At 38.4% G+C, this 16,066-nt stretch overlaps 1 protein-coding gene across 2 annotated transcripts in view; it reads left to right on the top strand.

The window, feature by feature from the left end:
* LOC126759906 (cation-independent mannose-6-phosphate receptor) overlaps positions 1–16,066 on the top strand; it is a 152,037-nt gene that overhangs the window by 43,181 nt on the left and 92,790 nt on the right. For both annotated transcript variants that reach the window (XM_050475103.1, XM_050475094.1), the window contains exons 11-13: positions 5,123–5,269; positions 10,828–11,007; positions 11,147–11,261. In XM_050475103.1, coding sequence (XP_050331060.1) covers positions 5,123–5,269; positions 10,828–11,007; positions 11,147–11,261 — 442 coding nt within the window. The remainder of the gene's footprint in view (positions 1–5,122; positions 5,270–10,827; positions 11,008–11,146; positions 11,262–16,066) is intronic.

Raw genomic sequence — 16,066 nt, 5'->3', positions numbered from 1 at the left:
AAAAAATCAATAAAAATACCGCAAGACTTTTTTGACAACCCATTATATAAAGAACTTTGAATTTGCTGAAAGAGAGGCTACTTCTCTAAGAAACCTTTTTTTATTTTATTTAGACTTTTTTTTAAAAAACGGTTTTTAGCCACGACTCAAAAAATGGTGGTGGACTTTACTAAAGTGTTGACTAGTTGTAGTAAAGATAAATTATTCAAATATGTCTTTTAAAATTCTTGAATTTTCTCAAAGCCTTGATAAAAACTGAACCATATCATGGCACTCAGCTCACCTGGTTTCGCGCTAAATATTCGATCGTTATTTTCATTACATTAAAAATCCATTGAGATAGTGAATGATTGTACTACAGGGTGTTTATTTATGTCCACATGCATATATAAGTAGCAAACCCATCATTTTCGTCCGTTGTGTCGGACGCGGAGTCAGCTTGCATACATATTTGCATTAAAACAGCGGTTGTATACGGATTAAGCTTCCTTAACCGCCTGCGGTCAAGCACACACACACACACAAACACACGTGCATACATAACTATGCACTTCGGTCGGAAGGATAATTCTTAATAAGTACGCAAATGTGCATATGTATGTGCAGACGAAACGCATACACTCACATACTTGCTTTGGTATGCGCATAAAATCGAAATTCAGTGCAATTCTGTCGATACTGATTTCTGCTGAGCCACAGAGCTGCTGCTGCTGACCACGCAGCCCTAGATTTGCGGCTGACGCAGTCTCAATATCGTTGCTCTGGCCGGTCCATCGCAATGCCAAGTGCACCGAATTGTGCGCATTGAGCGAGTGCTGCCTCATTTAATGCTTGTGGCTACAACGATTACTTCCTGCATTGCTTTTCGCCATTTATGTGCTTCCCCATGTGAGCGCGTGCGTGTGTGTGTGCTGCTGCTGGTGGTATTTGTGGCTACTTTGTTGCTGCTGTATACACAAGTGTTGTCACTGTCAGCAGTGTGTGGCATTGTGGTTTTTGGAAAGTGTTGTTGCCATTCTTGTAGTTGCTTTTGTTGGGTGTTTGGTTTTTGTCAAGAAACACTTATCGATTTGTTGAGATTACTCGAAAATTCTGTTGTTATGCATAGTGTCGGTTGACACAACAACTGTTGCTGCAGCTGTTGTGGTGATCCGAAGGCGTTGCTCATAAATAAAACGGCTTCGATAGTGCTTATGTTACGTGCATTGAAATGCAGGTTTTGTGTCCAGCTGGTGTGTTGATACAGTTTTTTGAAGAAATTCTAGGAACTGATGCCAAAACTGGTCTAAAGTGGTTTGAGATGTAAGGTGTTGAGGTGCTGTCAGGCATCGGCAAGGAGTATGGAAGAAAGCTTTTTTTTTCAAATTTAATGGGGAAGTTTATTATCATTCGAAAGTACAGTTGGCCGTGGCTACATTTCAGATCGTCCATCTGTTGAGATCAATTTTCGATGGCTCGTTCGAGCATTTCGACTGGTAACTGGCGACTGGTTATGGCGCATTTTGTTCCAAGGCCTGAATCGAAGCAAGATTGTCCGCATAGACTTTAGACTTTTCATATCCCCACAGGCGATCTTGGTGGTCAATCGACCGCCCCAAAACGTGCACTTATCTGCTCACTGAAATGTTCTCTCAATAAATCCAATGGTTGATGCGATGTGTGGGAAGTGCGGGCCGTCTTGTTGAAACCAAATGTCGCCGAGACCATGAGCTTAAATTTCAGGCATCAAATAGTCGGTTATGATGCGATGACGGTGACCATGGACGAATACGTTCTTACCGGTATCATTCGGATCTTCTTGGAACTCTTCTTGAGCCAATAGACCGAAGCGATGTCGCTTGGAAGGTCGAGCGGCTTCAGTTTTTGTACAAGCTTTATTTTGTACACTTTCAAATTAAGATCTCGACGTAAAATGTTTCGACTCTCCACGGTCTTCGTGTATACTCTCAGCTACGGCTGCTATTTTTTCTTCAGTTCGTGCTGCACGTGGTCTGTTCGGTCGAATATTACCCAATAATGAATGCTGGGTCTCAAGGTGGGTGATGGTGTTGCGTTTAGTACGCTCAGTAGGCCGATTATGATGACGATAAGTTGAGCGAAGCGCGCGTTCTTTACAGAACGTGTATTTTCGTAATAAAGTTGAACGATTTGTAAACGTTGTTCAGGCGTAGGTCTTTTCCATTGTGAAATGTCAAACAATACTGAACAAAAATAATATGACAGCTTGACACAACCCACGCGTTATCTGTCAAAAAAAAGCTATTAAAAAGTACCTCTACTAGGATCACACGTGACAATATTTTATTGAACACCAGTTAGTGTGTAAAATTTTGTTCAAGAATACTATATATCATTACCTCTTTAAGGTTTCTCATATCATCAATGTTTAGAACTACTCTAAAAATCAATTAGAAAGCTATTAGAAAGCAGTAGAAATAAGATTTTCGTACCTGCTTTCCTGAGCCTTTCCTCTAACGTCAAGTCTGAATAGTTATCTTAATCTAGATTACATTCCATTTAGAACTAAATGTTAGATATCTTATTATGGAAAAGTAAGTAAAGTACTTAAGAGATTAATTTTTTTATATTCCAAAGTTCACTGCTTATTTCCTGAACGTCGATTAGGCGATCCTTTTTCAAATTTTTTGTAGTTTGGGGGTCTACTTTTTTCGACAAACAATGTAATTTTTTTCGACAAGTATTTATATAATACCTTTTTGTTATATGAATTATTATAAATAAATAAAATAAATAATTTAGTTACAATAAGTGTGTTTTCTTATTATTTCGTAATAAATACGACACCTGGCATTCTAAAAACAATCTGACTCAGTACAAAGTAACAGGCTGAACATTTTCCTTGCCTTACGGCACGCCACAGCGGACACAACATCAAATTAGAATTATTCACTATTCTCAAAAGCATGCGGCTTCATTTTGCAAATCCACTTGAATTTCAATTCGAAATGCATTTAGCAGCGCTTCGGTTGTGTTCAATTGAATTTCGTTTAATGCTTGCTGTCGACTGAGCGTATTTCATGTTTTCCTTAGCAGCTTGTCTAATGTAATAGAACTCCTCACGCGATACGATGAGCCACGAGAAGAACGCTGTTTGCGTTTAAAAATGCGCTTAAAATACCTTGTTTACGTTTGCAAGCAGTTTTGTGCTCTCTGCCTCACGTACTACTTCTCGCATTGCGGCTGTTATGTCTACTATTCTTCCTGCTCTCTCCATGCCGGAGATTTACTATATTATGTTGTTATATTATGCACTTGGAAACTATTTATATTTTTACATTTCACAACAACAATACATGAATACACGTGTTCCGAAAAACCGTTTCTCTGACTATAAAGACACTTCTCTTTTTTTTCCTTTTTTTAAGACTTAATATTTTGTGGTATTTAAACGATAATTTTCGGCTTTCGTCGATAGAATACGAGTATAATGCAGACAACATAATAGAAGCATATGTTCGACAGCATACTTATCAGAAGAGGATCATAGTGGAGAAGGACGGTCAAAACTTTCGAGAGATGAGATAAATTTAAGTTCGACAAAAAAACTTAACCAACATCCACGAATGGGGCAATAAATGTTTTTTGTTAAAGAGATGAGACCACACATAGGTTTCAAAATTGATTTCCATTTTCCGAATAAATGTGCCGTGCAATGATCTCACGGGTTTTGAGTCAAAGACAGAAGTCAAGCGAACATTTCCCAAGATAGTTTAAAAATTGAAAATGTAGAGGCTAGTAAAAGTAAGATCTTTATTTTTTCAATAGAAAGCTTTAGTAATTTGTATCTTGTGTTGCAAAAGTACGATCTTTTTGTCTTAATGGCGTTAGAAAGATACTCTTTGATCAGTTGAAAATGTAAATAGAGCTTATGGTCCAGATACGAAAGCAGTCAATCACGTTAACTTTTTGGTTTTGCCGAATTCGTTCTGGTAATTTTGATGTCAAATACGATAAATTAAAGAAAATTGTCTAGTATGAAAATCATTGTACAAAAAATCGTTCGGAACTATTTAAAAACGATCGAATATAAAAAGAAGCCCTATGAATAGAGAAAGAAATTTTTATCTATCTCTACTAAAGAGAAATTGTGTCCCAATAGGACAACATCAGGCCATACACATCGATAGTAACTCGCCAAAAGCTGTGGAAAATTGGTAAGCAGTTATTATACAAGTAGATACACGTTACAGTCGGGACCTGAGACCAAGTGATTACTAACTGTTCCCGTCTATGAAGAATTATTTCTCTAATGCAAAATTCGTCTAAGCGCAGATCACAGCTTTTGCCAATAGGGACGAGGGTTTCTACGAGAGTGGCATTATAAAATAACCTTCAAAATTGTAAAAAGTTATCGAACAAATCCTTCAATTTAATGCAAAATTGAATTATTTTTATATAAACGCCGTAGATATATGTATATGCAAGAAGGGAGACCACGCGAGGGTTGACATAGGACCTTATGGGAGCTTATGTTTGGAGCCAGGTTCGGGCACTAATCAGGATTTCGTCTCAACTGTCAATATGGCGACGTGCATTGAACGTACTTAAAAACCTGTCAGGGTTTTAAGGAGACGTAGATGAGAATAGCATTAGCCTGCCAGCTATTTCGATGAGATGTCACTCTTATTTACAGAATACTGATCCAGTCTGGGTTTCCACTGCATCGTAATCAGAATCTTACAGGCCTCGATTCTGTTGAGCCCTTGTCCAAGATTTTTGCCAACGTCTGTGCATGTCGCTTTGTTGCCTCCCCCAAGTGGGTAGGTCCTCCCTCGGTACAATCCCGGTGGGGGTTGTCGACGTTTATTTAAAGGCGGCATTTGTTTGTCTCTTCGTCGGGCTTTCATTGGACGCATGAGGCATTTTGAGCCAAGCCCTCCTCTCCTGCAGCCCATGGTTGGGGGCTGCGTATTACTATTCACAGCTAATCTACTTACCACAGGCCGACTGTGACTCCGATAGTAGTCGGAACTCAGCTTTATGGTATTTATACCAGTTTCTTTTCGATTCGCCACTCTCCAAAGTTTATCGAATTTACAATAACTATGCCTGTGAATCTACTTAATTTTTTTTATCATTGAAAATTTTATTTTATTTTCAGAGTCTTGGTTTCCCAATGGCCTCGTTGGTCGCCTACAATCGCACCGTCGCGGAATTACGTTATCTGCGCGGCAGCGCTTGCCCCACGGACAGCAATACGGAACTCTCCTCTAGTATTAAATTCAACTGTGATATGCGCGCCGGTCTGGTAAGCACTTCTATTTTACAACAACTATACTCATATTGACACTTACATAAATATACACACAATACACGAAAGCAAATGCAAGCGATATTGTAGCAGGCTGATTAAAAGTTCAGCAATTTGTCGCCATTTTGTTAAGTATGGCACTTTTTAATTATACTTGTAATCGCTTTTCACCACAATTAAAGCCAGCATGCGTTGGTGTTAACTCATGCGTCATTTAACAACGTTTAATGGCCGCTTGCCGATATACCGGACGATATGGCAGTAGTGGTAAAGGGCAGTTATTGACAATGCAATAGTTTGGCCTCTATTATGGCTGATTCCTGCAGACATACTTACATGTATTTCATACATATGTGTGCGTGAAGCTTTATTTAAAGTAAGGAAAATAACATGTTTGTGTGAGTGGGAGATCGGCAATCCGGAGAGCTGTCAGTGTGTCTATACCAGTTAGTTAATTGTTGCGTGACTTCGAATCAGCCATGCTCGGGATTTGGTATTTTAGTTAGATGAGATTACTTTTTGGAAATATAATATCTTGAAAGCTCTTCAACTTTTTGATTCGACATGACTTTATTTAAAGAAATTCAACGCGAGACCGAGAAAAACCGTTAACTTAGGCTGTATCGAAGGTATAATACGCTTCATAGTTATATTCATTGTAGCATTAAAGGGTATAAAAGAATATTTATCTTAATTTTATATCCGATCTCGGCGGTTCCGACAAATAAGCAGATCCTTAGGGAGAAAATGACCAGTTTCTAAGTTTCAGATTGCTTTTCCAAAAAGTCAGGAACGCAAACAGACACACGGACAGGCAGACGGACATGGCTAAATCGACGCAGTTCGTCCGCTAGATAACCTGCTCACGAAACCGCTATATAAAAGGTGATCCACTTCGAGGTTCCCTACATTTTTAAAGAAAAAACACGGAAACTTCAAATTTAATGACGAAGGAAATGAGCACATCCTTAGGGAAAAAATGACCAGTTTCTAAGTTTCAGATTGCTTTTCCAAAAAGTCAGGAACGCAAACAGACACACGGATAGGCAGGCGGACATGGCTAAATCTTTTAAGTTTTGGCCGCAACTACGACCAAATGTCGCCGAGATCACGAGCTCCAATTTCAAGCATCAAATTGTCAGTTATCATGGCGCGATAACGGTCGCTATTGACAGTGGCGCTCTCACCGGATTCCACCGGCCCACAAACTGGATTTTCTGGATGAAATGGCAGCTGTTGAATCCCTTCAGGTTGCTCTTCATCCCAAATGTGACAATTTTGCTTGTTTACATACCCATTGAGCCAGAAATGGGCCTCAGCGCTGAACAAAAGCGTTGGATCGCTTGAAGAGGTCGAGCTGCTTCAGTTCTAACACAAGCTTTAAATTTAAGATCTCGACGTAAAATGCGCCAAGTCGTTTCATAGGTCAGTCCGAGTTGCTGCGAATGGCTCCGAATCGATTCTCCACGGCCTTCGTGTACATCACATTTTCTTCACTGCGTGTTGGACGTGGTATATTCGGTCGAATATTATTCAATAATGATGATGGTGTTGTGAATAATATGCTCAGTAGGCCGATTACGTTGGCTTTCTCTCAACTTAGCTCAGCTCTCAGCTTTTGATATTTAATAGATGCAGACTCGGTAACTTCTGAATAACAAGTTTCAAAACTTTGAATAAAAAGCATTTTTGAAGGTTTTCATTTTAAGGCGAAATGTCTTAAGAGAATTTCGTGTATTCAAGTTCTGAACGCCATTAGACACCAGAAAAAAGGCGCAATGATCATCTTAGCAGTCTTCGTAATTCTGCATCAAGACAAGTTCTCGTACTCGGTACTCAAATGTGATATTATTTCTCTTGCTTTTATGATCGTTTCAAGGTATAGAATAGAGAGAGAAGTAGCAACGAGTGAGTAAGCTGGTAACTACCGTTAAGGTTGGGGCTAAAGCGGGACCGATATTGGCCGACTCTGCTGAGTAACAATAGTCTCTTTGTCTCTTTGTGGCTTGCTCGAATATCAATAGTTATCGTGAGACCACTTTCTTAATAAATATTGAAGACCAACACCGATCTATCGCCTGTTCGGTATTCGTCTGATTAGTAGCGACATTTATGAATATCAAAGAAATTTAAACAGTTAATTACTCAATATACTTAGTGAGCAGGAAAACCATTTTCAGACAGTGTTTTCACTTATCGTTCAATCCATCGTAACAGTGGGCTCAACTCAGTAACTGCATTATTCATATCAACATGTACTTGTTTGTGGAATTACTTAGTGACATGCCGATTCCCTTTGACCCGGCTTAGTCATGTGGTCTGAACATTAATGTGTCTGCCAATCAATTTCAGCGACCGTTCACATATAGTATGTATGTATATATACGCACGTGTGTGTGCATGCCTCGGCTCAGCAATTGTTTGCCGATATTATTGTTATTAATGTTGCTATGGATTGTTGCCGCAGGTGATACTCCGATTGGCCATAATGTCGGCAATGACTGCACCTTACTCAATTGTGGCATGGACGGCACCGTACTGATTGTTATTGGTGTGGGTGCTGTGGTTTTTATTGCATTTGGTTGCTGTTGTGATTATGGCAACTGTTGATTTGTAATTGTAATTTAATATAGTAACACCCATTTCATTCGCTTTTCCCTTTATGACCATAACGGCGGTTTGTTTGCTTGCTGGTCAGCCGTCAAGGCACCCGTTGATCGATCAACTGTTGGCATTTCTTGTGCGCCTCTTTGTGTTTGTGTGCGTGTGTCTGGAAATGCAGTGACCTCTGCGGTTATGAAACGCTATTGACGTAACTGCAAGTCCTCAATTGTTATGGAACGATTTTGTGGTCGGCGTTGAGTGTGTGGGCGGCATATGCAAAGGACTCCAACATTTGCAAATATATGCACATATTTGTGTGAGCATGTATGTGTGTCTGCATTTAAATTGTGTGCACTGCTATTTGCAATCATAATTGTCAGCTTAAATATGTTTACATTTATTTGCGCTTTTTTCGTGCAACTTGTGCCTTAAAACAACAAAGCGAATGAATAAATAAAAATAAAATAAGCGCTGGCTTAAAAATTGTAAGAATTTGCTGTAAAGTTAAAATTTTTGGTTGAATTTTTTAAATGACAAATTTTGTAATTAAGTAAAAATAAGGATCTATCTGTCACCTGCCAATGAGTCTGGGATATTTTAATTGTAATTAAAAACTGACTTGATGTTAAAATCAGAGTATAAGTCCACTCAATACACCAATACTTGTATATACTACAATGAGCAAAAAATGGAAAGACTTTGTTCATAATTTTAAAAATTTTAATTTATTTATCCTCAAAGTAATCTCCTTTGGCTGACGTTTTTCCCCATCCTTGAAACAGTTTTTAAAGTCAATTTCTGGAATAACCTTCAAAGTGATTCACGTTTAATTTATTCAATTGACTTAAAACGGATTTCTCGGAGCGGTCGTTTGAGTTTGCTGAATAGCCAGTAGCCCCACGATGATAAATAAGGTGGTTGTGGCACGATATTGGTTGAAAATTTGGCGAAAACTCACGAAGAATCAATGCAGAATGCAACGGTACATTATCGTTGTGCAAAAACTAACAGTTGTCGGCCTCTTTTTACGAATAAATTCGCGCAAACGACGTATAACACTCAAATAGTATTCTTTGTAGACAGTTTAGCCGGTCGGAAGGAATTTGGAGTACACCACATCTCGATAATCGAAGAAAATTGTCAAGATAACGTTTGACTGGTTTTGAGGAGGTATTTTCGGCTCAACTTTGCCACGATATGCGGCCGATTGATCGTCTGTTTCCGAACCGTAAGCGTAGATTCAAGACTCATCTCCAGTAATAATATGTTTCATGACAACCTGGTAGTCGGGAGGCGTTATTTCGCAGAGCTTAACAAGATGTTGTTTTTCGAAAAAATTGTGTTAAATTGGAACCAAATATGCTTTCCCTTTCCTAGGCCTAAATGAAATTTCAATATGGTTTTCACTGATCTTTCCGATTTTTTAACGATGCCAGTAAGATCTCTGACTGTTAGTCGTCGATATTCAAGCACCAATTTCTTTATTTTATTGACGTGTTGATCATCAGTTGATGTTGATGGCCATCCTGAATGTGGTCCGCCCTTAACGCGACAAACAAGTATCACCGAAGGCATTTTTCAATATTCTGAATATTTCGACACCAATAATATGCTTCCGCACACAAAATTTAATCGAACTTTTTTGTTGAATAATTTTACTCATCGTAAAAATCGCCACATGCACTTTATGTACTGCAGACGTCTCTGACAGTCATACCAACCTAGAAAATAAAGATATTTCCACGAATGGGTTTTCGTGCGAGATTTAAATAAAAAAGTCGTATTATTTTTTCCCCACAGTATTAAATAGTATCTTGTATTTTATAGCCTTTTGATCAATTAATTTCTTTGCATTAGGGATTATTGATCTATGTAGGTGCTTCAAGCCTGGATACTTCTGACCTTCAGATGAGATAAATAAATTTGAAGTAAGAGCTATGTGGTGGTATAGATTCCATTTTGTACTCTGAGGAACTAAGGATAAACCAAAACCACGTTAAGTGACCGTGGTTTTAGTTTTTGGAGGTCTCGATGATGGAAATTTCTCTGCTCTATTTCATGAGCCTAATTATATCATCTTTTAAAAGAATGTGATATGAGACGTTTACCTTAAGTTCCATAAATTGGCTAAGTTACCATAAAGGTCGAGGAAAATGTTCTGGGACAAATCAATACGATAAATTTAACCCAGAATGATAAAACAATTTCACTTACGTACGTCACGTATGAATATTTTTTGAGATGGCCTTCAGCTCCTTCTGCGAATTTTGTTTTATCTCTTCGATCGAGTGAAAACTGGTTTATTCCGATGATTGCTATCTTGTTTGGATGTCAAACGCTTAAACCTATGTCTCATCGACATTTGTAATGCTCTCTAAGAATGTGGAACCGGAATTTGCATTAGCAATCATGTCCAAAGAGACCAGTTTACGGTACTATTTTTGAAAAAAAAAAAATCAGCTTTAACGGGACGAGTCGAAAAGAACGCATTTCATACCCAAAATATCTACCAAAATCACTCGAACAGACACGCGAGAGATGTCGGGCTCTCTTGCCATCTCTGTAATACTTGCCTGACGATTTTCAAGCACCATATCCTTAACTTTTTTAAATTTTGATTTTAGATCTTGTGGCATGTCTTCAACGATCTTCGACCATCTTTATAGGCTTTTACTCGAAATAGGCTTTTGTTTAAAATTTTGATAAAACACATTTTTGAATCACCGTTAATTTTAAGCCTTTCCAAAATGCTTAACTTCTTCTTCCGCACACGAAATTTGGTAGAAATACAAAATTTGACACAAATTCTTTGTTCAATATTTTTGTTGTATTTTGCTTTTTTGTCCAATGTATATATATATTTCTTAGTCCGGTCATATTTATCTTTATTTTAAAATAATTTGAAGAGCCTATTTACTTATTTATTGTTTTTTTTTTTCATTTTATTGCAGGGCAAACCAATTCTGCAGACAATTACAGATTGTTATTACGAATTCCAGTGGACGACGAACGTTATATGTCCCTCACATATGTGCACTTTTAATGAGGAGACTTGCGAAATAATTAACGATGACATTCATTTCAATTTCGAACTGAAAAAGGCGAATTTCACCGACGCTGGTCAAATAAAGGTAAGCCAATTAATGCATTTCCGCTTATTTTTGGTTGAAAGTTGAGTTTTATTATAATTAATTATACTTAAAATATTGTTATCATATTTTATTTTTAATGTACGTTTTTCGCTTTCAATCCTTTGTGTACTTTCATTAGATTCCCAACGGTAATGATGAGTTTACACTCAACATTTGTGGTAATCATCGCATAGCTGAAACTGATTACTCTCAGGGTTTGGTGAATTTATTCTTCACTACAGAGGCGCCATGCGGTGAGTGGAATACAAATTTATTAATATTTATTACAGTTATAAATAAAAAGGAAGGGTATTTATTCAAATATACCATATACCATTTATGAGGGAGATTTCATAGAAAGCTGTAAGTGAAAGATTTGTTGACTTGAAAGCTTTTGGTTAATTTCCAAATTTTTTCTGGTTGAACTAGCACAAGTTATTCGCAACATCCAACTAAATATATTAGCAACCGCGAAAGGAAGGCTCCAAAATTGTTTTAAATAAAATTATTTATTTATTAAATAAATATTTTTTTATATTTCTTTAACTAAATTTAAAACTATGAAACTACTTTTCGGCTAAAAGCAGCCAGTCAGTGACTAATGAAAATGATCTATTATTCTATGTCTGCATTTAGTTAAGATTAACTCACTTCCAAATCCAAAACAGTTTCATTTATTTACCGCAACGTCGCTGCCAGATTTTCGTATCCGCTTTGCGAGCTTTCTCCGGCAGTCTTGCTGTGGAGTCAAGTGTATTTAACGTTTAATCGCTATTCCGTTACTTTTTCACATTTTACGTATGTGCCACTCATTCGTCTGCTTATATATAAGTATAATCTGTAAATCACATTAGAATTGGCAATTGTCCCGTTGCGCTTGTTTTGTCTTTCACGCTTATCTCGCTGTTTCGCGCTTTGGCTTCCCCTACGGATATTATCGCGACTCATCCTAACTGCCATGCCAGCTTACATAAATAGAAGCACTTTCGCTAAATGCTGGCTGGCAAGTGAAATAAAGGGTGCTTTCACGTGAATTAAGAAAGAGGAGTAAGAAATAAGAGAAAACTTCTAAAACAGTTTTAAACACTATTGCGGAAGCCCGTAAGTCTTAAGTAAGATTAAATGGTCAGATGGCAAGTTGCCAAAGTTGTATCGAGCAATATAAGGATGGCTAGAGTTTTTTCTGAACTGTCCAGCTTTTGCTAGACAGAATTTGTGACATCATAGTGGACACATTTTCGCCGAACCTAGCGAGGAAACGGGAATTAATACAGGGTTTGTCCGGAAAGTAATAAGACAGAGTCGATTGAAAAAAATATTTGTTTGGCCACTCGTTACAATTCTTTAAAAACTTTCAACATAGGCTCCTTCTGCGTCGATTCAGCGCTGCCAGCGCGATATCCAAGCATTGAAGGCATTCTCTGGAATAGTGAGTAGAATGCTTGGATTCCCTTTCATCGGCCTTTTCAGGCAAGAAAACAAAAAAGCCAGATGTGGGCTGTAGGGGGCTGCGGAAGCGTTGGGATGCCGGCCTTGATTAGGTAGCTGTTCACAAGAATGCGGTGTGAGCCGGTGCGTTGTCGTGGGGCAACTTTCAATCGGCGGCGATATCTTGTCAGACCTGATTGACCCTTCGTTTGAGTCTCTTGAGGAAAACTTGGCGCTGACGAATTGTCCAGGTGGAAGAAATTCATGGTGGACGATGCCTTTGATGTAAAAAAAGAGCATCTTTTTCACTTTGAATTTTCTCATTCTTCCGGTCTTCATCAGCGACCTCTTCCCGGTCTTCCTTAAAAGGCCTGGGGCCACCGAAACACATCACTTCTTGCTAAAGCAACATCTGGGTAAGCCTGATGGATATCAAACGTTTCAGTCGCAGATTTACCGACTTTCACACAGAATTTAATGGGTATCTCTGCTCTAACGAACGCTGCATTTTCGGTTTGCACCTCCTCTCCAGGTGCTCGGAGATAACTGACCAGCCGCTCGTTCGTTAGCTAGGAACGCCCTCTACCGAAGCCAGTCGGTGCGCGCACGTTCCGAAGAACAATGCTATGTCGATCTATCACGGTCTGATGATCCATCTCTAGGGAAATCACAAAGAGCAGTGTGCTTAGCGTGGGAGCGTCAAGTGGGACCATGTGTTATCTTTGATACAACGATCTGTCCTGTGACCTAACTTTACCTAATCTAGATGCTTTGGAAACCTCTAAGCGAGAAGTTTTTCTTGAATATCTCTTATACTCTTTTTAGATTAGTCATCAATATTGGTAATCTTTAAATATTTTTAAATTAACTTCGTTCCTATTGAAACACCATGTGCTCCAACACACTCGCATGCACTTTTTGTTGAGCTTTAAATAAAAACCACATTCTCCAGCCATGTTGCGAAGCGTTTTCTTGCATATGGAAGCCGGATGAGTGCATCGTCTTACTTCCGTTTTTCCGCGTCTCACTTTGCACTGTTCCAGGTCGCATCCTTGTTTGCAGTGCGATTTTGTTTTTGCTCCCATTGCAAGCTATGCCAACGGCGCTTTGTGCTCCGCCATATGCGCTGCAGCTTTGCGCTCGCTTAGCTCATTGCTGCTGTTGCAGCACTGCAGCTCGGCGCGGCTCGGTAAGCGGCATGTCAGTGTCGCTGTTTATTCTGCAAACCAATGCCAAACATACATACACGATTCCGTTTTTTGGTTTCGCGTACCTTTTTGCAACATCGTTTGGAAAAACCAATACAAGAAAGTACCGAAAGCAGCAGGAATTTAAAAATGAAATCCGCCAGATAATGGAAAAAAACTTGCCTTGTTTCCGTGCTCTATGAATTTTTAATATGTCGACGACGGCTGCGGCAAGTCGGCGACAACTACGGGCTGTTATCCTACTTACACACATATACAGACGGTGAAGAAGTCCTGGTACACATCACGTCATATGCTTGGATTCAAGTAATTTTCGCCAAATCTTCTGGGGCAGTACATGAAGTTTTGTTGCTAATATTATATATTTATTTTTGAATTTATTTTGGATTGAAATATGCTCATCTAACTTCAGTAGAAAAAAAAGATATATGCTTTTGCATCTTGCTAAAAAAATAGATATTGAACCTACAAGGTCTGTCACAAAAGAAACAGAACTTTTTAAATTTAACTATTTCTGGTGGCGCCACATATTGGTGGGTATATGAAATAAAAAGTTTGATCTTTTGTTGACATTTCGTAAAAATTTTAAGATAATTGGATAACTACAATCGATGTTATCGATCAAAAAGTGACAGCAGCTTTTGGTCATCGGTCGTAAAATGCATTTTGAACAAAGAGCAAATATTAAATTTTGTTTTAAACTTGGGAAAACGTTTACTGAAACATTTCAAATGATGAAAAAAGTTTATGTGATCAGTGCCTATCCCGTAGTAATGTGCATGAGTGGTTTAAGCGATTCCAAGAAGGTCGTGAGGACCTCTGTGACAATCAGAAGTCGGGCCGGCCAAAATCAGTAATTACCCAAAACAATATTGCAAAAGTGCAGGAATTTATTAAGAATGAAATGCGTTACATGGAAATGGAGTTAAATATCACCAAAGACTCCATTCATCGCATTTTAATAGATAAATTGGGTCTACGGAAGGTGTGCTCCAAGTTTGTTCCGCACAAATTGACTGAAGAGCAAAACTTGCTACGAATCCAACATTGTAAGGATTTGATTAAGGAGTCGAGAAAGGACATAAACTACAAATATTCGATTGTTGTGAACGTGGTGCTTTCAACATGATCCCGAAACCAAACGTCAAAGTGCCAAATGGAAGCATCCAGACGAGCCATCACCGAAAAAAAGTCGTCTTCAGAAGTCAAAAATAAAGACAATGCTGATTTGTTTTTACGAAACGCCAAACGATTAATGCTGTGTTTTACCTTGGTGTTATGAAGCGTCTTTTGTCACGCATTCGTCGTGCTCGACCACAATATCGTGAGGCAGGGTCCTGGCGCCTGTTGCACGATAATGCGCCGTGTTATCGGTCGACGCTTGTCACCGATTTTTTGACAAAAAACTCCATATTAACCATTAATCACTCACCCTACTCACCTGATCTGGCACCCTATGATTTTTACCTATTTGGAAAACTTCATTTGCCCATGAAAGGACACTGGTTTCAGGACATTTCAGCTATCCAAAAGGCGACGACCGATATTCTCAAGAGCATTCCGAAAAATGACCTTAAACACGCATTTGAAATGCTAATTGACCGAACTAAACGCTGTATCGAAGCACAAGGAAACTACTTTGAATAAAAAAATATAACTTTTGAAAAATATTAATTTTTTGTTGTTTTTTTTTTCAACAGTTCTGTTTCTTTTGCGACAGACCTTGTATATATTTCGAGCCTCATTTTTATTTTGGTCACATATTGGGAGTGTGGAAGATCGTCTGGTAGGAAGGTGCTACCATAATCCTTTATCTAAAACTTGCATGAAAATAAAAAGTGTGTTGAAATTGTAGGAACTCTTCACCTCTCTGTCATGGTGCGCAGAGGTCTATAATGATTTTTTTCTCGAATCAGTTGCCTACCTTCAAAATCCGTAAAAAAGTAATATTTTTTCTTGCGGTTCCACAACTTTCGCACATTGTTTTAGTGCCATCAATGGCAGCATTTCAGACTGTAGCGCTGGCTTTCGTTTCCATCTCTCTCTGGTGCTCTTATAGTATTTGCCATTACGCAGAAAAGCACTCAAGTTGGTATAGCCACTTTCATTCTTGTTGTCCGATTAAAAGTACAAATCTGAGGGATTTTCATTTTCGTCATTTTCTTGACTGACATCGTTTTTCCCTTCGCTGTGCCTCGCATTTACTTGTTCGTGTATTTCTTAATGCTCATTCTTCACTATTTATTTTTTCCTTATAATGTTGTTATATTTGCATGCATATATTTTTATAAAGCTATTTTCTTGTTGCTCTAGTGACAAGGTGTGTTAGACTCACCGTGTGAGAATGAAAAAAAAATTTCCTAGTAAACTTTAACTAGGTAAAGCTTTTAAAAGCACATGTGCAGTTGTATACAAAAAATTAA

This window comes from Bactrocera neohumeralis, chromosome 2, assembly GCF_024586455.1.
Source record: "Bactrocera neohumeralis isolate Rockhampton chromosome 2, APGP_CSIRO_Bneo_wtdbg2-racon-allhic-juicebox.fasta_v2, whole genome shotgun sequence".
In the NCBI taxonomy this organism is placed as follows: domain Eukaryota; kingdom Metazoa; phylum Arthropoda; class Insecta; order Diptera; family Tephritidae; genus Bactrocera; species Bactrocera neohumeralis.
The sequence above is the reverse complement of the archived record's forward strand: the minus strand, read 5'-3'. Positions and strand labels throughout refer to the sequence as shown.